The sequence below is a fragment of the Macaca nemestrina genome, chromosome 19 (assembly GCF_043159975.1).
Source record: "Macaca nemestrina isolate mMacNem1 chromosome 19, mMacNem.hap1, whole genome shotgun sequence".
Taxonomy (NCBI): Eukaryota; Metazoa; Chordata; class Mammalia; order Primates; family Cercopithecidae; genus Macaca; species Macaca nemestrina.
The window spans coordinates 4,903,750-4,926,376 of NC_092143.1; the positions used below are offsets into that span (position 1 = coordinate 4,903,750).

The 22,627-nt window shown below is 43.6% G+C and overlaps 1 protein-coding gene and 2 long non-coding RNA genes across 5 annotated transcripts; 1 reads left to right on the top strand and 2 right to left on the bottom strand.

Moving 5' to 3' along the window:
• The first annotated feature begins 557 nt into the window (after positions 1 to 557).
• LOC105489318 (small integral membrane protein 21) lies at positions 558 to 12,793 on the top strand. The gene is given in 5 exon segments (XM_071085171.1): positions 558 to 1,410; positions 9,893 to 9,916; positions 9,919 to 9,965; positions 9,967 to 10,023; positions 11,037 to 12,793. Coding segments are annotated over 4 exon segments (255 nt in total). The 5' UTR covers positions 558 to 1,281; the 3' UTR covers positions 10,022 to 10,023; positions 11,037 to 12,793.
• Positions 2,682 to 9,407, bottom strand: LOC139359967 (uncharacterized). Its single transcript, XR_011616756.1, has 3 exons — positions 8,025 to 9,407; positions 4,334 to 4,408; positions 2,682 to 3,679 (listed from the first exon to the last, which is right to left on the bottom strand). It is a non-coding gene; the product is annotated as an uncharacterized lncRNA (long non-coding RNA).
• LOC105489317 (uncharacterized) lies at positions 9,426 to 21,997 on the bottom strand. 3 transcript variants are annotated; one of them, XR_011616755.1, is made up of 7 exons: positions 21,644 to 21,997; positions 20,933 to 21,101; positions 18,941 to 18,999; positions 16,483 to 16,657; positions 15,648 to 15,719; positions 10,716 to 10,802; positions 9,426 to 9,993 (listed from the first exon to the last, which is right to left on the bottom strand). It is a non-coding gene; the product is annotated as an uncharacterized lncRNA (long non-coding RNA). The 3 variants fall into 3 exon arrangements; XR_011616754.1 differs by lacking the exon at positions 21,644 to 21,997 and adding an exon at positions 21,313 to 21,400; XR_011616753.1 differs by lacking the exon at positions 21,644 to 21,997 and adding an exon at positions 21,283 to 21,376.
• Between the last annotated feature and the right edge of the window lie 630 nt (positions 21,998 to 22,627).

The window sequence follows — 22,627 nt, forward strand, 5'->3', positions numbered from 1 at the left end:
GCTGGAAAATGGGCTTCTGAGCTCCCTTCCTGTCCCTCCATGTAGGTCTCAAGCCTCCTCTGTCTCTGCTCCCTCTGCATGTTTCTGCCTTTCCCTTGTCCACAGCCTTGGTGGGACCCGCCATTGTTTGCTCCCTTCTTTCTAGAGAATGAGTCTTGTCTCCAATTGATGGGAAAAACTGCTCAGGACAAGACCCTCAGAACAGCACTTGGTTACTGATTTGTATGCTGTGCATATGTTCACTGTTCACATAATAACAGATATCTTATGAGTCATACTGTGTGTCAAGCACAGTGCATACTGTCCTGGGCATTTACTCAACACCAGCACTGTGGAGCACCCATCATGAGTTTCTGTAGGCCAGGACTCACAACTATGTGCATCTCTCTTCGTCAGGCACCTCGTCAAAAGCCATCCACAGTATGGGGATAACGCAGCAAGTATCTGGTGAACGTGTGTGTAGTAAGTACCACTTAATTTTCCCCTCACTGAACACCATTTACAAAGAGAGGAAGACCTGTGAAAATTCCCATGAGGCAGCGCAGAAGCATCCAGAGGCCACCATACATGTCTCATGGCCACTCTCCAGCCGGTGATGGCGGTCTGCACAGGGCTTCTTCCTGGGGTGACTCCCAAGTAACCTCCCTTCAGCTTTCCCCCTGCTGTTCTGTGGTGCTTGTCTTCCAGCAGAGTCTCTCTCACTTTAACAATTAAATGGACAACCCAGGAAACCTACACTTGGAATTCAGTGAAGAAATGTTAGACTCCTATGGAGTGTCTCATTAGGTTAAAGGAAAGTTACGGAAAAGTCTGATGGGAAAATGAGTTTCTACATTTTGCTTAGGGCCCAAAAAGAATCCTAGTTTTTGTTTCCATTCAAGTGCATATAGTAGTATTTATTTCGATTCAGGGAGATGCAGTTCGTTTTTAGGATTCACAAAAGCTTCTTGACATCAGATCCAAAGCTTGTGCCGTGAAGATATGGTCAAACATTCTCACGCAGCATCACTGAGCCGGAGAGCAACCTGAGAAACCTGAGAACTCTAGGTTTCTGTGTGGGAAGATTCCATCCGGCTTCATAAAATACTACCTGGATCTGAGAACTCTATGTGCAGGAAGATTCCATCCGGCTTTATAAAATAATACCTGGATCTTCAAGGTTGGCAAAGAAGAGAAAAGCTCCTTGGGAACTTAGTTTCTAGGTCTCAAAGCACAAGCTCTGTGTCCTCAGAGTCGCCGTCCTCAAGGAGCCCTCTCACTGGTCACTGCTGCGGCCCCTACATGGACCAGTGTGTGTCCACAGCTCCTCCCCGATTCCCCATACCACAACTGGGAACAGTTAAACAAAACTCTGCAGGAAAGGGAGGGATACTCAAGGGGAATTTGCTGCAGAAGGAAGCATCTACCACGGTGAGTTTATGGGTCTTTGACTTGGGTACAAGAGAGAAGTATCACTGCAGAGCTATGGCCCTACAAAGCACTCTTTTGCCCCAATCTCCTGTGAGTGTGCTGTCTCTCAAACCCAGATTCTATGGAGTTTAAGATGAGACGTCAATCCAGAGCTCATTCTTTCTCAGTTCTGACCAAGACAACCTCTCAATTCCAGTTCCCAATCTGAGGAAGAGCTGCCCCTTTCAGAAAAGGTACTGGGCCCTCCCCTTGGGCATTACATCAGTATACAGGCCAATGAGTCAATGATCTCTCCCCTACACAGAGAGCCTCTTAACACAGATGCAAGGATGCCTCCAAATACTTTAAGCCTAGGTGCACCTGCAACAGCTACAAACTCAACATACCCAGGCAAATTCAATACTGCACTCCTAGAAGAAAGTTTATTTTCCTTCATTACAGGACAGAAGCAAAAGTTGCAACAAATTTCACCACTCATGAACCATTTTCCAATGTGCCAGCAACAGACGCCGTTGATAGACACCCCATTTGCAGAGGTGATGGGGTGATCGATAGCTTCTGAAAAGGAAGTTTATGACCCAGTCATATATCAGAAAGGTTAAAGTCCTAAGACAAAATTTCTGGAACATCTTCTCCTGTAGCACAGGTTTCCTCTTAGTGTTTCTGACTGTGAAGAAGAGATGGATGGGAGCAGGCAGGTAGCATCTCCTCCTTCCTCTGTCTTGATGTCCACCTCTGCTTCTTTATTTCCTTTTCCTTTTTCCATTTCTTTCTTTTTTTTTTTTTTTACATTTTAAAAGTAATGGTCTTAAAGTTCTTCAGTCTTAAACAAATCATAGAAGGCTTTAAAAGTTGGTTTTGTGCATTTTGTATGTCATAGTTATAAGTGGATTTGAAGTCCTTATAATACTTTATAAATTTCATCAATCAACATCCAGGTAGGTAGAATCTTAGGTACATCATGATGGTTATGAATTAATACTAGACCTGTGTGTGCTGGGTTTGTCTCCAGGCCTTGGGTGAAGGCTGCGATGGGGTACGTGACATGACTCAGGAGGCACTCGGTGGGCATTCAGGAGAGGCAATGGTAACACAGCACCTCAAACATCTCAGGGCAGCTGGTCTACACCAGGTACACAGTAGGCATGAGGAGTGCAAAGATGGGAGAGGCAGGGGCCCTCACCTCAGGGAGCACATGGATACAGAGACCGTCCCTGTCCCCTCCATCCTCAAGTCTTGATTTCTTCCGTCTTTCGCAGGTTGGAGGTTAACTTGCTGCTGAAGAGATTTCAACAGCGTGGGAACTTACATATAATCTGAATAATCGAAAGTAAAAGAGTTCATCTCCTGGGTCCTACTTCTGCTGTTTTCATCCACTGCTTCCTACCCATGTGCTAAGCATTTTCATGCAGCCTCATCTGTCTTTCAATAAGAAAGCCAGTTGATAACTAATTCACACTTAGGTGGGCTGTTAAACCATAAAATGTTGACAAGGAAAACAACACTTAATAATAAATCATATCATGGTAACGTTTCTGTAGCCAGTAGGAAAATGGTTTCAGGTGTGAATAATTCTCACTACTTCATGGATCACACAACATAGATACTGTTCATTAATGACTCTAAAGTCAATACAGGGCATGAAACTGTAAGGAATTCCTTCCTACTATTGTCCAGGCAGTGAAATGGGACTTTTTTTTTTTCGTTTTGGCCAGTGTTCACTCGTTCCACTATGTTTCTGATCAGATCTTCACATTTAATTTCTTCTTAGGTATTCATGCGTCTGGGAGTTCTTATTTACTGGAAACTCAGTATCTCCTGTTTGCAGGCAGTGACTGGGTGTTCAGTGAGTCCAGATATCTCTGGATGGATGCTGTGGATAAGTCTGGTGCCCAGTGGAATCTGTCTCATGCACAGAGGACGAAAATCCAAAAGCTCACATGGGTTCCAGCACAACAGATAGCCTGTTCCACTAGAGTTGTGTTAGGCGAGGTGTGCACATTTGTATCATCTGTCACAACTATTTACCCCTCTCTTTTCTCAGTAACAGCAGATACACTTGCCTATCGCCATGCGACTTGGGGGAGCTGATCCACTACCAGGCTTGGCCTGTGGCTTGCTTTGCCCACAACAGCATGAGCAGTGTGATGTGCAGCATATCTGAGCAGAAGCTTTAAAAGCAATTGTGTGGTTTGGTTCTTCCCCTTGTACTTCTCAACTTCCATGAAAAGGGCCTGTTGCCCCAGATCTCTGCTCCTTAGCCTGAGTCCTGGAATGAAAAGACATACAGTGTCACAGTAGTGAGATATTTTAAACAAGAAAGAAATGTTCGTTGTTATAAACCGCTGAGATTGGGGGGTGGTTGTCACTACAACACACCTACTACAATGTGATATGGGCACTAGGACAAGGAACATGCATTTCATCCCTTGTCACAATGATTTTAAAAATCCATTACTATGCACAGGACTCGGAGTGATACGGGTATCAGGCAGACAGGAAAACAAGTGCACTGGGATGCTTCCAAAGTTTTTAGGGATTTCAACAGTCCTTTCAATTGAAGAAAGACTGATCCTCCACCCCATGCAAAGACATTATTAGTGTGAAACTCCCAAGTGCTGTATCTTAAACACACCCCCTTAATAAGGGAAAGAAATCCTTCCTCCTCTGAATTAATTAAATAAACAGTATGTTATTCATCAGATTTCTATATAATATTGCTCGTAATTGTACGTGTAATCATAAAATAATTCATAAAGTTTCAGGTCAAGGAAAGGAAAGTAAATATTCCACTTTTAGTCCTGACATGGACACCCCTAATAGTCACTAATAAGAATCTTGTTGATTGTATTTGCTACTTATTTTTAAGTGTCAGTGGATTAATACTATAACATGGTTTTTCTTGGTTGATCAGAAATGATACCTGTACATTCAGAGAAGTCATAACTGAATAGCTAGAAGTGTCAGATTACAGCTATGGGTGGTCTTCTCTTTTGTACTGTTGAATGAAGAAGAGACAAAATGGTCAAACCTTCTTGAAGTAACGCGTTGCAAAGAACAGTTCAACCTGAGTGGTAGATTTGAGAACTAAAGGATAAAGCAGCTACAGATGACAACTAACAGACTGACTGTGTTCTGCCTCCATTCCAAAAAACATGTCACTAAAATGGCAGTGTCTTTGCTGATTAAGGCCATTAGTAAAAAAAAAAAAAAAAAAAAAAAAAAAAAAAAAAAAAAAAAAAAAAAATTGGACTTAAGTCTCTTGTACACTTGAAATTTTGAAATTTACAGGTGATGGGTGAATTTCACTTATCACAGTGGAAATACTCGAGCCAATCAAAACAGAGGTGTACACAGCACAAGTAATTTATTAATTCACTGTTCTTTCCTGAAATGGGCTTGAGACAGTGCTATTGGCTCCATATTTTCTGGTTGCAAAGTTTAAAGAAAAGGGCACGAGAACCACGAGACGACCCTGAGGCTAGAGCCCCATCCCATCACCTTCTTGCTGTTTGCCCATAAGCAAAGTGACTTCTCCAAACCTCTTTATGCTACACAGGACATCCCGCTGGCCTCACAGCCTGGCTGGAAAGATGAGGGGTGTGGTGTGATCGCACCTGGCACAGCCCTCACCCCAGGAAGGGTCACTGGGGCTGCCTCCCTCTTTAGGTCCCTTTAAATTAAATGTTTCTGTTCTATAGAAACACATTCATCTCCTAACTCTATTTCCAAGGTGTTTCTCCTTCCATATAAATCTGTAAAGCCTCTTTTTACTCTTAAAGTGAAAAGGACAACCTCTCTGATTTCTCTAGGACACTAAGAGAGCCACACCAAATGCTCTGAGACTGCAGAGGTGCAGGGAGCAGCTGTTTTTGGAAACACTTCAACATTGAACCCTCACCGGACACAATGACATATGTGTAAAACCTCTGGGAAGTCCTGTAGGAAAAAAGATTGATTAATTTGTGGGGGGGGGGGATTTGCAAGAAAAGTGTAGCATTATTTTTAGTACAGCATTTTAATTTTCATAACTGATCTGATCTCACAGTAAAACTTATTGAGCTCAATTAGTGAGAACTCAAGTCTTTTACTGAATTCTCAAGTCCTATTTTGATAAACTAAGGACAAAATGTTTCTAAATAACATGTAGAGATATAATTTACATACTGTAAAATGTAGCCTTAAGTGTCCAATTCAGTGGTTAATATACTCACAGAATTGTGAAACCATTATCATAACTAATTTTAGAATATTTTTATAACCCCATAAACAAACCTCATGCCCATCAGCAGTCACTCCTTCCTCCCCATCCCTACAGACCCTGACAACCACCATCCTGTTTCTATGACTTTACCTATTCTGGAAATGTCAGGTAAATTGAATCATACAACATGTGGTCTTTTGTGACTGGCTCTCATTAAGTATGATGTTTTCCAGTTCATCTTTGTTGCAGCATGTGTCTGCCTTCACTCCTTTTTGTGGCTGACTAATATTCCACTCTCTGGATTTATCAAATTTTGATTATCTATTCATCACTTGGTGAACTTTCAGGTCATCTCCACCTTTTGACTATTAAGAGTAATGTTGCTCTGAACATTTGTGTACAAGTGTTTTCGTGGACGTATGTTTTTACTTCTCTTGGGTATATCTCTGTGAGCAGAATGGCTACGTTGTATGATAACCCTATTTAATATTTGAAGAGCTGTCAGTCTTTTTCAAAGTGTGCCAGCTCAGTTTCTTTTGAAAACAAAAACAAAAACAAACTGGAGGTTAAATATTCAGTCGATGCAAAGCCCTGCCAAAGATGTTCAGTGACTCAGATGACACAGTCTTTGAGGTGCTCATTGAGTCAAATTCCTGTCTCCCTGCTGCCCCATATCCCTCTCCAGGATGCCCCCCTGTCTCAGGAATAAGGGGTCTCAGCCTCCCAAAGCACCCTATGAATGCCCACTGGCCTCTCTTACACAGTTGTTATGCTGACTTCTGGGCTGGTGGCCCTGCTGGGTGGGCAGCTTTGGCTGGACTGTTGGGGGTCAAGCCGGTCCCCCAAGGAGTCCAGACTCTGGCTGTCCAGTTGTGAAGGCTCTGTTGTCTCTGTCTCAACCCCAATCACTGTCATATTGGTTTTCAAAGTGTAATCTGGGAATCCTTGACGTGTTTTCAGGGATCTAAAAGCTCAAAATTACTTGTACGATAACACTATGACATTGGTATTATGTGCAGTGGGGTTTTCCAGAGCCTGCATGAGGTGAGGTATTTCGAAAGACTCAGTGCAGAAGCAGATAAGAAAACCCCGTTGCCTTCTATTAAGCTGGGCATTATACAGGTTTGTAAAAATGTGAAACAGTCCCACTCGTCTCACAATTTCACTTTCTTCTGGACAGGAGTTGAGCTGAACAAAGGCTTCTCCCACAGGCCTGCAACCTGCCCCAAGCTACACATGGAAGTTGGGCAGTTAGCCCCAAAGTTACTGGGTATCTTACATTATTCTGACATTCCTGTCATGTTTCCCACTCTGACCCCACAGAGCTCCACGTGGGAGAAACACTAGGATGAGATCTTTCACTTTTCTGACCCTCCCTGATCACAGAGACCTTGCACACGCCACCTCCTCCGCTCCCTCCACTCCTGACTTGTGGCCACTGCAGAGGTCCTGCCAGCCGGACCCATATCTCATGGTGGGAGCCATAGGGGAGCCTGCAGCTCAGAATCACAGAGGTGAAGATTTGGTTTCAGTGCCCCCCAAATACCATCACTGTGCACTTTGTTTATCAAGTGTTTCCCAAATTCATACAACCTCCTTTCTTAAAAATAACCTGTTAATGTCTTGGGGTTCCAGGTTTATGCAGAATGCTGTAGAAAGCATTGCCATTAGGAATTACACTTGTTCCTTAGTGACTACAGACTTTAGATATTTCTGGAAGTTCCTCATGGGACCTAAAGCTGGTTTTGGTTTTGTATTTGTTTTACTTAAGTTAGTCACATTTACAGGAAAACTGCTTCATGATCAACCCAAATAGAACAAAATAATCTCCAAATTCAGACTCTAGAGAAGTCCAGGTGCTTCCATGCACTTCACACATTATGAAATCCTAATTAGGAGAATAATATTGTTCATGCTCTTAGTATTCCCATTAAGAATGGCTCACTGGCTTCTAATTTTCCTGTGGAAGCACTTATCTCTCACTACTAGCAGTGGTGGCATTTGTGGAATATCACAAATACCTGTGGATCCGCAGGCCAGCGGATCTCCAGGCAGGGCCCGAGGATCTTAAAACTGGAGGATCCTGGAATAAGGGCCCAGGAAAGCTCCCAATATTTCTTTCTGCTCCATCATTTCCAACTCAGTTTTATTGTGTTAATGCCTGGATAACAGCCCCAAACAACTCCTTGGCTTCAAACGGAGGACAAGCATAGAAGTAAAGAAAGAATGGAGACCCAGTACTCCAGTGACTTTCTTTAGTCACTTAGTCTTCAGCCCAGTGAGGAAGCGCCCACGTTTCCACCCAAGCAAATGCCTCCTGATGGCCCTTTTGCAAATTAAAACATCATTTAATCAAGCAGTACAGATCTAAGTATATTTTATTCAAACCTAATTATTTAAAAATCCTTACTATCTCCAAATGATGCACAGAGTAGCTCTCTAATGATGTTGTATGTTGAAGACCACTTTGAATCTAAAAAAAGAGAGACAGAGACCCTGATTTCGTAGTGAAGATGCAACGACATATATTTCAAAAATAATTAAATCCACCAATTCCACCTCTTTATAAGTGGAATAAAGACTGTAGCAGCATTAAGAAGTCCTATCTTTCTCCTTTTCCTTCTTGACTTCTTCAAGGCTAGAGGCCTATTAGCTGGCAGACTATTAGAATGCAAATATGATACAACCCAAGCAGCTCCAGCTTTGAAACAGAAGGGTGGCTAAGTACCTGCTCTCTTTCAATGCAATACTCCAGCAGCAAGGCTATTCCAGTTTCTCCCATCAACAGTCAAACCCTGACCCTAAGCTTGACTACTTTCAGCTTTTGGGAAGCTCCATTCTACATTCTTCAATGGTGCCTAGCCCTATTTTACCAGTACATGGATGCTGGGATTGGGGGAAGGGAGCTGGAAGAATCAATCTAATTAAAACAACTTTTGCTTCATCTAGTTAACAGGAGGTAACACTGAGTTCTCTCCTTCCCATGGTGGCTCATGCCCCCTCATAACATGAAAGAGGCATTGTCCTTCCCTGTGCACACAATCTGCAACCAGAGAGAGCCACCAGCCACAGAAAGGATGAGGCCCCATATTAACTATTTTCTCATTTGTCAGCTTAAGGAAATCATTTTCTTCCATTTTTCCACTTCTTGAAAGTGTATCTACAGGTTTTTAGCCAAGAATTTTTGGATATAGTTGGTTTGGGGTTCACATATGTAATTTGCTATGTTTTTTTTTTTTTTTTCTTTCTGAGAAAGAAGAAGAATGCTAAATAAAACTCAACTTCAGGGCTCCTGTTATTCCAATGGCCATCACCTTGACTAGATTTATTTTCATTGATTTTGTTTATGGTCTTTCAGCCAATTATCAGTCAAGATGCTTTCATAAAAGACTGTGAAATTCAGAATAAAAGGCACAAAACTTATTGCTATGAATTGTAACCTCTGATAAACCAATGATATATGGCATGATTTGAGAAAAATTTTGTTGGCACATTGTCAAATGTATTTTTGACCACTAAAAAAAACCAGTCAGGGCCGGGCACGGTGGCTCAAGCCTGTAATCCGAGCACTTTGGGAGGCCAAGACGGGCGGATCACAAGGTCAGGAGATGGAGACCATCCTGGCTAACACGGTGAAACCCCGTCTCTACTAAAAAATACAAAAACCTAGCCGGGCGCGGTGACGGGCGCCTGTAGTCCCAGCTACTCAGGAGGCTGAGGCAGAAGAATGGTGTGAACCCGGGAGGCGGAGCTTGCAGTGAGCTGAGATCCGGCCACTGCACTCCAGTCTGGGTGACAAAGCGAGACTCTGTCTCAACAACAAAAAAAAAAAAAACAGTCAGTGATGTATATGCTCAAATCACAGTGGAACGCTGAAGTCACACTGGTCACAGATCTCTTTGATAATTCACTGGGCTTTTACTTATGTATTTAAAAGCCATGAGAAACCTGAGAAATGATCCAATCTGGCACCCTCAAGTTAACAGGGAACTCGGTTTCATAGAATTCTCTGTGAATCTGCTTTTAATTTACATTGATACTTCAAATTCTACATGGCAGATCTCAAGAGTTGTTTTAGATTCATTACCTTTTCCCCAACTAATTTTATAACTCAATAGAAACCATAGTTCTGGTTTTACTTCTGAAACATGACCTTAAATATATAAACTTATTTATCTTAAACAAAATTAATTGTTTGACAAAGAGTTAGCTGCTTGTAGCATGAAGCTTGAAAAGCCAGACACTGTAAATAGTAGCTGTAATTATTTCCTTTTTCAGTCTGAAAATGAACATCATATTCATGTTTGTTCACATTGCTGGTTCTCTTCCATGTGACAGTGTCGCTGAGGAATCCGCAGGATACAAGGGGTTTCTGAAGACTGGAAAAAGGCAAACAGCGTATTTTGAAAGTAGGTAAACAATAACCTTAGCCATCAAAAAAATACTACATATTTCGAAAGTGGGTAAACGATAACCTTAGCAGTTAAAAAAAAATGCCGGCACATTCATCAAGCAATCAATCTGTAGCCACCTAGGAGAGTGTGCATGCTGGGTAGCTATCAAATTACTTTGTAAAAAGGAAATTAGGCCAGAGGAAATTAAAATCCATCCATGATAGAGCACGGGGCCACATAGATAGACTGAGTGAACCATGTATACTGCAGCGACCTCTTTCTATGTGAGGTCGCTCCATGAGACAGGATGAGCACTTTGTCAGCGAGAGCCTGCAAATCTCTAATCGCCTCTGAGAGCCAGTGACATGGGACCTTGTGATAGGCAAGCCATTTCATAATGAGTCCCTCCTGCTCTTTTAGTAAATAACTCCCTTGGGAAGAAGGCCAAGAAATCTCAGCCCTTCTTTGAGTTTATTTCTAGAGTGATTCCGGTTGTGCTTCACTAATGTTTCTATGTATCAACAGATAGGTGTACAATTGGCTGGAAACGTTTTCAGAGGCTTATATTTAAACTGGAAGGCATATTAATTTTATTTTTCTTTCCACAGGTAAAAAACTCCTTCTTTCTCCCACTGTAGGCTTTTTGTGTTTTCAACATACCCAGCCTCACTTGGAAAAATAAAAATAAAAATAAAGCACCCACTCACATGCGCAGCCAAGTTTCAGATACCAGTAGGCACGGGCTCTTCCAAATGTCTCCTGCTCTGGAGATGTTCGCAGTCCTCAAACCAAAACTGAAACAAACAAGCAAACAAAAAAAATAAAAAACTTACTACCAAATACCCTAGGAACAAGACTTAAACTCTATTTGGAAATTGAATTTCTTCCATAGTCAATCAATATTTAATAAAGAGAGAAAAGGAGCTCATTACAAAGACCATCTTGTTTCTCCACAAGTCATCTATGTGAGATTCCAGAATTTCAGGGCGATAAGTTCTTAATTGGAACATTATATATTCTCTTTGCAGCCAGTAAGCACGCATCACTTCATGAGAAAGCACCGCGGCCAACATTTCTCCTGGTCTGCTCCGGGTTTCAGCGAAGGGCAGGCCTGGAAGCACCTTGGGAAACGAGGTAGAGCCAAGCTAACCCCGGAGAGCCGCTGAGCTTGCGGAGAGTTGAGTGATTACGCAGGCATAGTCTTGAGTTTTATTTTCAGTTTGAGTACTGCTAACTAGTCTGTACAGTCACAGGCTTACTGGAGGGAGTGTATTCTACATCAGCTATGTTCTGTCTTCCTTAGCAGCACTTAATGAGTCGACTGGAAAGCTGTTCCCAGCCAAGCCAATATCCTATGAGTTATAAATGACATTTCATGCTCATATGCAGATTTCCTGCACTGAAGTGAATTATTTACAAGGTTGGGCTTATGGATTCCAACGATCAGCTGCCTGAGATTTACACCCACCCGTTCTCTCTGCTCTCTTGCTGGGAGACTGTGACGTTTCCCACTGCCCTTTAACATCTGAAGATTTAACGGGAGCTGCCCTTCCTGAGGCAGGTGCTCCCTCGCTTGAGAGGGTAACTGGAAAGGCCGTGCACCCCAGCAGCTGGAAGGTAAACTAAGGCTCTCCTAGAGTTGCTTCTCCCCGCCCTGGGAGGATGCTGTCTGCACGTAAACGCACAGGAGGAGCACCAGGAAGAATTTAAATTCTGGGGAGGCCTTCCTGCCCATTAGCAGTGACTTTATTACCTTGGGTTTTAGCTAATTAGTTTAATAATTTCTTCCCAAATGTGTGAAAATCCAAATTTTCTCCTAAAGGAAGCTCTGTGTTCAGCAGTGTGCTCTGTCCTCTGTGGAACAGAAGCACCGACATGTCGTTTCTGCCTCCCAGAAACTCCAGGGGTTGAAAAGCCGCCCAACTTACAGCAAGGATGATGAAAATATGAGAGTTCGGCACCAGACAAATCCACCAATGGAACAAAAAAAAGCAGCACAGAAACCAAGTTAGGTACACAAGGGTCTCTAATCTATGATAAAATCAGCATTTAAAATTAGTGAAAAGAATGGTTTCTTAAATATGTTGAATGAGAACAACTGACTATGCATTGGAAAAAGTAAAATGAAGATCCCTACCTTATATCATCAACAGAAATAAATATATGTTACATCAAAGACCTAAATGTAAAAATAAAAACCAAAAGAACACTGGAAGAAAATATGGAGGAACATTTCCGTAGCCTTGCAGTGAGAGTGAACAAAATGAAAGAAGGGACAACATGACATATTTGGTTACCAAATTTTATAAACTTTTTCCCAGTAAAAACCAGACTAAACAAAATTAAAACATAAGTGACAAACAAGGGAGGGAAAACATTTACAACTGACTATTAATATCCCATATTCAGAGAAATCCAACTCACTGAAAGACAATGACAGACAATACCCTAAAGAGATAAAGAATACGTATAAGCAAAAAAGAAGTGCGCATGGCAAATAAATCTGTGAAAGGATGCTCAACCTCAGTATTGATTAAAGGAATAAGGAAGTGAATAACAACAAAATAGTTTCTGCCAAATCTGACTGTTAACATGTCATATATTGTTAACATTGATTGCTGTCGAGGCTGTGAAAAAACAGGCAGCTTCGTAATTGTTGGCAGGAACAACCAACCGCTACAAACATTTTGGGGGCAATTTGGAATTATCTAATAAAATATATTTGCATATCCTTTGGCCATGCCATTTCACTTTTATGGATCTAACAAAAAATCAAATAAAAACATTATAAAGGTATATGTACAGGAATTTTGATTGAGTACTGTAACAGTAAACATTGCCTGCAGCCTAATATCTACCCGTAAGAGATGCTTTCATGAATTATGATAAGTTCATAAAATGGAATGCCATCTTCCCATTAAAATCTGTAAACAACCAAATTTCCATCAATAGGGGAACGGTTAAATAAATTGTAGTGCCGCCATTAAGTTGAATGTTCCGTAGCTACTAAAGAGAATGAGACAGAGCTGTACGTAGACGAAAAGATATCTTCGCTATCTCAAGTGAATAACGTTGTAGACAAATGATAGATACCATAGATGAATAATCAGATGATTGATGGATGATTAGATGCATCCTATATAACTTTTACTTCAGTCTGTATGTGTCTACGGAAGGAAAGGACCCTGAGAGTTTTCAGTGGCGGTGATCTCTGTGAGTAAGGACATTTGTTTTGTGTGCGGCTAGGAGCTTCACTATCATCCCACATGCTCATTCCGCCTGGTGGTGGGAGCACACTCCCAGGCAAGTCGGGATGCTCACCTTCCCCAGGACCGCAGATGTTGTCACATGTCAGGGCCGTCCATTCTGGCATCAGCAGAGACTCCCAGCAGCAGAGACCTCTCCCTCTGGCTGGGAAGCCAGTCACTGGATCAGGAACCCGTCAGCCCCACTCCTGCTCTGCAAGCTCTCACCCATCTCCACACAGAGAACACAGAGAATCGTTCTGCCACTGCTGACCACTGCTTGGCTATGGGAAGCTCTGGGCAGCTGTGAAGTCCCCTCTGCCCTGAGATCCCTACATCCACTGTCACTGTGGGCTCTTGGTGCTTCCATGGACCCTTACCTGGGAAAGGGGTCTCTCTATGCCCAGATTCCCCAATCCTTTCTGGTGTTTTTGTTAGCTCCATACGAGGTGTTCATGGTGCAGGAGAAGGATGACAAAGCTCGGTGCCTCTTCCGTTAGGGATCCACTAACAGAAGAGGGAGTATTTGTGCACTCCTCTTTCCCATCTGAAAGTCCCAGGGAATCTTGATCTTGTCAGGACTGGGTGCATGACTGTTGATGGTCAGCCATTCTTACAAACACATTTTATAAACTGAGTATTTTGTGTTCTCTGAATTCTAGGCTCTCAGAATTCAAAATTCAAGATGAACTTTCCCCCCTTTTTTTTGCTGGTGTCGTGTCACTCATCCCTGAGCGAGGAACACAAAATACCAAAGCCAATTATGTGGTACGTTCAAAGGATCCAAAACCACCCGGGGTGAAGCATCAGGCCACCACGTTTGTGTTCGCCAAATGCCCAATCTCCCCGATCCTCTTATTCTCTCTTCAAAAACAGACACAAAACAACAGTAAGAAACATCCTCCATTCTAACTGAGAGCTGAGGATTTGGATGATGTGGATGAGCTGGAGGAGGTTTTCCATTCCTAACACATGGAAGGCAACTGAATACATTCTCCTCAGCCACTGTAGTTCTCCAGAAAGCCCCTGGGCCTCAGTGGTAATGCAGGGCTCTCTTCTCCTTGACCCATCTTTCCCCTCCCCCAGTGCTCCTCCCTCTTCCTTCCTCTTCTGATGTGTGGAGTGGGTTCCTCTCACGTAGGAACCCGGCAGGCACGTTGAGGCATCTCTTCAGCAGTCAATGGGGCAGGGGTTATTTTTTATTCTTTAGGCAGCTCCAGTCCCTAGCACAGTGCCTGGCATGTAGTAAGTGCCCAATAAATAGAGGAGTAACTTTGCATTTACATGAAAACATTTTTTGTGACCAAGGCACATTCTTTACATGTCCTCAGGGACAGAAAAAAATTTTATTTTTCTCCTTTGATAATAAATTTTATTTCTATAATCAATAGTAACTTGGAACTCATCTTGGGAAACAACATGGATAGCCATGCTAGATAATGACTCTGTGTGTGTGTGTGTGTGTGTGTGTGTGTGTGTGTGTGTGAGAGAGAGAGAGAGAGAGAGAGAGAGAGAGGGCATCATCATCCTAAGCAAGTACAAATCAGGAGTTTGTTTCTTTGCAAAATAAATAGTTGTTCTTTGTTTTTTGTTTTTGATATTGTTTTCTAAGGTAAATACTATGAAGGGCACAGCACTCATTTGAAAGCCTACATGTCATTTATTTGATTAATTAATTAATTAATTTATTTTTTTTTTGAGACAGAGTCTTGCTCTGTCGCCCAGGCTGGGGTGCAGTGGCCGGATCTCAGCTCACTGCAAGCTCCGCCTCCCAGGTTTAGACCATTCTCCTGCCTCAGCCTCCCGAGTAGCTGGGACTACAGGCGCCCGCCACCTCACCCGGCTAGTTTTTTGTATTTTTTAGTAGAGACGGGGTTTCACCGTGTTAGCCAGGATGGTCTCGATCTCCTGACCTCGTGATCCACCCGCAATTAATTTATTAAACATATTTGAGGTGTCTACAATTTATTCATCCCTGTTCTAGGCAACGCAGATCACGTGTTGAAGTAGACAAGGTGTTTGCACTCATGAGACTTAGGAGAAGGAAGACATCCTAAGTCAAGCAAGGATGGCCCTTATACAGAGATCTTGAGACAAGAGGGACCAGTCGTATTCTAGAGACCGGGACATAGAACCTGTTTGGTCTGGCTGGAATGAAAATTGCAAGGTGGGGGAAGTAGAGAAGAGAGGCAGGGGATGCTGAGAAATTGATCTGGAAGGAGGCAGATCATACCAGACCACGGATGGCCTTATGTGTCCTGTTTATCCTGACAGCAATGGGAATCATTAAAGGGTTTAAGTAGAGGCTTTGGATCTCTGCTCTGGAAAGAACAGTTCAGCAGTAAAATGGGAGATCACTGAAGGAGGCAAGATTAGAGGCAGGATGATAATTACGTGTCTTCTCCAGACACAAGCCAGAGACTGCTGGTTCAGGTAGGTAATTTCACAGGAGATGGTCAGAAGAAACTAAAAGTAGACAAAATCAAAGACATTTAGAATTCACAGTGGGAAGGCCTGGAGATGGACTGGGTTTAGTGTGGAGACAGAAAGGTTGGCAGGTGAGCATCTGGCACAGGCTAGGACTCTGGAGGCTCAAATGGGGAGTAAAGGAAGCATCTCTCGTGGGAGGACTGTTGGATTCCACCTTAGACTTTCTTCAGGAAGCATCCTTAGGATGACCAAGGGACACCCAGGTAGAGGGGCCCAGGAGCATCAGTGTGGAGGCCTGGAGCCTGGACTTCAGCAATTGCCAGTATGTTTTTGAGTGTCTTATAATCAGAACACAGGAAGTCCAAGAAGAGGAGAGGATGCATTTGTACCAAAAAGTTCACAGACAAAAGGCTATAAAGAGACCCAAAGGTAAGATTGCAGTGGATTCAAATAAGAGTTCAGATTTGAATGAAAATACAGGCAAAGGGACATTCAAGGTACAACGAACAGCAATGAGACTGGGGGAGGCGAGGAGAACGAAAAACTGATACTGATCAGAGAAATCTATCCAGTCTTTTCCTAGGAGTGGGAGTTCTTTAAGCCTATGGGTAGTCTTCCCGAGACTTGGCACTCAGAACCTGGCCTCTGGGACCCACATGCAAACCATCGCTGTCATCAGGAGACTAGCTTTACTGTGACTCAAGGGACAGGGAGGCCAAGACATTTGGTCAACGTTTCATGTCAGAGCGACATGGAAGCCTGTGTGCCCAGTGCCCAGTGATGCTTCCAAACCTCATACCTCCCCAGATGATGGTCACCTCACTAAGATTGTTGCCCGATTCTCAGCAGCATCCAACGTCAGAATAGCACTCTTTCCGCAAACCAGGAAGATTCTTCCAGAAAAAGCAGCAGGCAGCAAAATATTCTTAGTACTTGGTGGAGGGATTCCCTTTCTTTCAAAACCTAATTAAGGACTGGCAAATAGAAATCTTGCTCAGCTTAGGTTTTATATAGCAATTGATTGTTTTATTTAAGGGTCTGCTTTAAATTCACCAGTATTTTCTTCCTTCCTTTCTTTTCTTCTTTCTTTATTTTTAACAAAGTTGCCCACACTCAACTATTGTGAAAATTCAGAATACAGAGATTAAGAACCTTTCTAAACCTTGTTTGTTTTCACATGTACTTGCCCTCTCTTGGAGAATTTGGGCTTCATCTGTTGAAGGCCAGAGGTCAGAACAGTGTTGATCCTGGAAGCTCAGGAAGTTTTGGGGGACATTTGGAAGTTTAGATATTCTGGGGTCCATGTTCTATGCCAAGAACTAGTCTCTCAGTGTGTAGCAGCAGAACAAGTGTAATGATTTGATCTCTTATAGCCACTGTCACCTTCATCTATAAATTTGCTGGTGATTTATTAATATCTGTTCTACCTGTCTCAGCCTGCAGGAGACCTTGTATTGCTGCATGCCTTCTACAGAGTAGAGAGAAATGAAGGGAGCAGATGGGATTATGACTTATTTTCTAACGTTGAATTTATAAAAAGATCTTTTGTCAGACATTGCACAGCAGTTTGTGGGATGAAATTAATCCTATGAATAAAATTGCTAACCTCACCTAAAATAGGTGCTTTATTTAAAGAAGGATCGATGAGGCTTGCTAAATATTATTTTTAGTGTTGATAAAAGCTTTTCATAATCTCAGGCTGCAAACATGGGCTGAATTGGCAGTTCTGGATGCCATGCCAGTGCGCTGGAGCTGGCTAACGATGTCACCCACAATGTCAGTGAGGCCAAGCCACCCCGAGCTGTCTCCAGGCCTCTGTCCCTCCTCTGCAATCTCAGGGTAGGAGAAATGTTTTTCTCAATGCGTGTGAATCTAACTTTGGACACATCTCACAGTCTCGTTTTCCAAGGATCATCATTTGTGAGTTAGACAGCAAAAAGTTTAGCTGTGTCCACCATGTAACAAAAAACATTCCTGAGGCTGTCAGGCCAAACCCCTGAGCTCTTTGTTCGTTGCCCAATGATCTCATGGCTTCTGGATTTTAGGGGAACATTATGACCGGTCTACTATTTTGGTGCTGCTTCTTTTTGAAAAGGTTCACAAATAAGAGTTTATTTCAGAGTTCACATATATGCAACTTCTATCTATCATCCTTTATAAAAGGCTAGTAAGGGCTTTGAGAAGTCAGTGCATCCTACATTACTGTGCTTGTGGCCTTTGGTGTCTCATTCTCAGAGAATTATTCCAGGGTTCCTAGCTATTCTGAACTCAAAAATCCTGTTGCCATCAAACAGGACTTGCTCCGGTGAGTAGAATCCTCAGCCTCAAAACACTCCAAAATCTTGGAGAAAAAATTAAAATTTAAAGTGTGTTCATTGGATAAAAACAAATGGTCGACTTTATCGTAATATTTTGATTATATCCATCAAAACAAAGAAAATGCTTTTCCCTCCTTTGTCTCTTGTAGCTTTCTCCATTTGAAGCCATCCAGGAACACAGCAGAAACACAATAAATGACACCAGGTTTCTCTCTCATGGCCTTCATACCATGGATTTCCCATTCTCAGGATAAAAAGAAATTAAGAGGAAATCAGATTGCTTAAAGATAGCAGATTATGGCTCACTTTTTAAAAGGAGCTCCACAGACAGAATGAAGAACGTGCAACTTTTTGCAATGATAATGTCTGCTTTGCTCTTGAGAGGCATTCTTCCTTTTTCTGCTCAGGAATATTCCGGAGGAGAGTTGCAGATGCCACCCAACCCTGAGAAATCTGCCCTGCGAGTCGAAACAGATCCAGCCGTGCAAAGAACTTCTTCATTAGGACATCAAGCCTGTAGTCATGTTTTCAATTGCTGCTGGAACTTTTGCCTTGCAAGTGCTTTCACTTATTTCGGGACCACCTAAGGCTCTGTGTGGTACACAGCAACGCAGTTTGAGATATTTCTGTGATGTTCTGTACATTATATAGTTGCTAACAACCTGTCAAAGTCATCCTGACACCAAACTGAGAAGCTGATGGTTTGGGTAACGTATTAGAGGAGATGAAAAAAACGACAGTCCTCATTACTGTAATAAAACCAGCAGAGACACACTGAGAATCAATTACTGATTGTGACCTAATGAACTAACCCTCAGTCAAGTAGAAAACTGCACCAAGCCTCTTACATTATCAAATGATTTAGGATGGAGCACTGTCTGAAGACGGGCAACAAGTTGAGGCAGATGAGTTTTCTTATATTGTGGCTGACTTAATTACCTTGTTCCTGAGTGCAGAGATCAAATTGAGCAACTTGAGGTGCTAAAGCTCTGTGCCAGCTGGAAATGAAAAGGAAATAATTAACACCAACAAGAGCTACGTCTAAGGTTGTGGCACCTCCTGACAGAAGCAAGGAGACTCAAAGTTAAGGCGGCTGCAAAGTCCTTGACGAGGTGAGCCCTGCTCTGCCCGCCTGGCTGGATTCGTCCAGGTTGCCTGTGGCAGCTGTGCACTGAAGAGTCCGGCTGGGGAGCCAGGGATTCAGAACTCACAGCGCAGCCCAGCAACCGAAGGACAAATCCACCTGAGGACCGGAGTGCAGATGGCTGGGCTCCCTGGAACAAAGTGGAGGAATGACAGAGGTGTAACTCGTTCCACAACCTCCATCTGTGTGTTGCAGAGAAAAATACTATAATGGAGACTATTCTTACACAGACACAGACACACACACACACACACACACCCCGAGTTCTTGTCACCAATGGAACAGTCTGCCTTTGTCTTTCATCTCCCCACAGTCATGTCCAGATCCCATTGCCCTGCATCACACATGGAGCCAGTGAGGTCAACAATGAATGGATGGTGTTCACAAAGAAACCAGCCTATGGAAGGGGACCTGTTACCATTCTTTGAATTAAGTTCTTGGAAGCCATTTTTCATCTCATTTGTCACTGTATTATTCTTCTCTTCACACATGCAGAGGTGGCAAGGCAACAAACCTAAACATGGCAGGCTCCTTCACTGCCAGGCTCCTACACTGCCAGTGTACTAAGGGGCACACTGGCCCCCAATGACATGGAAGCACAGGAGGACACGCCCAGGCTGCATCTGCACTACCTGCACTTCCCGACAGGCATTTGGAGAGGAGAGACTCAGCTCTGTCAACACAAAGCTCTGTGAAGCCAGCTTGAATGCTTCCCACAAAGGGTTGAGTGGGATTAATCTCCCTACATCACTGATAAATCAGTCCGCCAGCACTGCATGTGGCATCATCAGACCACAAGGACACACTTCATGAAGGGGCTTCTCAGTACTGAGTCATCACTCGAAGACCTGACACACAAATGAGTCACAGCTGGGAGACTGTTTGGAGAAATGGGCATTTGAGAAACAGGCTGTGTAGGCTGTATCCCCTCCACAGGAAGTTGGCAAACCAGGGCGAGGCAAGGATGCCCCCACTACAGCCACACCCTACAAATCAGGGGCAGGGATGCTTAACTCTGTCCAACTTCAGATGACTTTTAAAAAGCAGTACTTCTCAGAAATCACCTAGTTAAATGCAGATTCTGATTCATAGTTCTGGGTGAGGCCAGAGATTGTGCAATTCTAACAAATCCGCGACAATGCCGTTGGCCTTGCCTGTCTTTGAACTATCCTGGGAGCATCAAGGCCTTAAAGCTTCTGTTCCTTCCCCCAGGGTCCTCATCCAGTTAGGTAGACATACTAGACATTCTAACTACATCCTATCAGCACAATCATAAGTCCTATGAGCCACTTACCACTCCAAAGGAGGTAGATGGAGCCGAGTGCTCTAGTAAGTTTCTGGAGCACCAGGCCCTTTGGCCAGTCCAGTCTTCAAGGCCTACTTTTGGGAGCATGGCCTTCAGGGCTCTCACATAAGCAAGCCAATAGGTGGTAAGGAGCAGAGCAGAATTCCCCAGGGGCTGGAGGGTAGGTTTTGATCAGGCCCAGGCAAGCACAACACAAAGTAAACCCATCCACGCCTGCGTACCCTGTGCTGACCGTAAGACTCCCTGGAGTTAGTTGAGCCTGACCTGAGAGCAAGGTATAGTCACGGGGAGTAATTTTCAAATCAACGAATTGTATACAGACCATGAGGCAACTGCTTGCCCAGATGCCTTGCATAGTCCACTGATGGAAGCATTCACTAGGCTCCTTGCAGAACTGAGGGCTGCAAAAAAGAATTACACAACATCCGGAAACTTGAAAAAGAGTGAAGAGAGATTTGGCACAGCCGTCTTCCTCACTAACCTGAGTCTTTGTTGAATGAGAACACGGTGCCTGGTGCGGCCACTGCTGCCGCCAGGGACGCAAGGCCGAGCCATCATTCAGTGCTCCTCTGCAGCGTGCTGCCCTGCCCTCCTGAAAGCTGCGTGATTCATTGGATTTAATATTGTCCTGAGTCTCACTCCAGGGAATTCTGCAGGAATGTTGTTCAAAAAAAAAAGAAAAAAAAAAAAAAGCAAAGCTATTTAAAACACAGTCTGTAGGCTCCATTCTATAAAATAGGTTATTAACTTACAGTGATGGCAGCCAATAGTTCAATTGCTATAAGGTCACAGGGTATTCAACGGGAAAGGCCACATTTTAGATTGTTTTACCCTGACTCCCCGCTGATATGCAGGCTTTACCAGGATTAGTGTTAAAATCCTCACTGTGAAATGCAAGGCCCAGAAAGCAAGCCGCATCCTGCTCGCCTCGCCTCTCGACCAATGCAGGACCTGCAAATACTCCTCCCCTTGGCTACTCTCAAGCCCCTTTATGATGAGGCTGGCTTGTAGCTGTGAGGGAGTCGCGCGGGGACTCTCTCCACCTCCTCCAAAGACTATATAACAGCCCATGCAGACATTTCCTGATGTTTAAAATCTCTCCAATTTTCCTCCTCTGCTCCTGCATTTTTAATCTCTGGAATGCCTGTGACTGGACACATGTGCCCACTCCTCCCCACCCCCATCCACCAACCTGAAAAGAAGATTCTGTCTGGGTTTGGGTCTGCTCTTTTCTGGATACCTGCGAGGAGTTCATCGGGCGCTCTCTCACACTTGCCAAGCTGAATTAGGCCCCCAGAGGGTTTCCCTCCCACATTGCCTTCCCGCATCATGAGGGAGGCTGCTGCTGTCTGAAACATAATCACCGTTTCTTAAAATTCCTTTCCGATCACACCTAAACTCTGACAAGTATTTGCACCTTCTATCTCCTTTGAATTTAAGGAGGATGACAAATCTGAGCACAGAACACACAATATCTCCACCTAACGACTTCAAGGACAATTTTCAGGACTTGACTTCCAAGGCCTTACTGACTTCCGGAACTTGACTTCCGGAACTTGACTTCCGCAGCCTGACTGACTTCCGGAGCCTGACTCGGAAGGCCTTGGTAATTTTGAACCAGAGCTTCGTCAGGAATCTGCAGGCTTGGTGTCTGAGCCCCTCACAGTCAAGCCCCATCCACACACTGGACATCACAGCTCTGCCCCATGGACAGTGCAGATAATGTTTAATTGAAAACAAAAGTGTCGTTTTGGAAGGCCTGCCCCCAACCCGCGGCCACCCCACACACGTGGAGGCTTCAGAGTGTGCAGGGCTCAGCCTCACTACCTTCTCCCTCAGATGTTCCCTGAAGCCGCTCGAATCTCCTGACACAGGCACCTTCTCCATCCCTGCCGCCTGCTGCTCTCACTGAGGGAGGCTGCTGTCCCCGCACTCCGAGCTCGGCTTCGTGGTTGAGATTCACACTAACTGGCCTCAAAGAAGCTACCAGCAGGGAAACACCTCCTTAGGGTGTGTCTGCTCCCAAACAGACACCACCTGGAAAATATCACTTCTGCTGTTTATCTTCTATTTGCCACAGTAGTATACGAAAATAGAGTATTTGCAAGAAATTAAGAACAACGAAACTGAAACTCCCTGATGATCCCACCCTTGAGATAAACACGGTAACATTTTG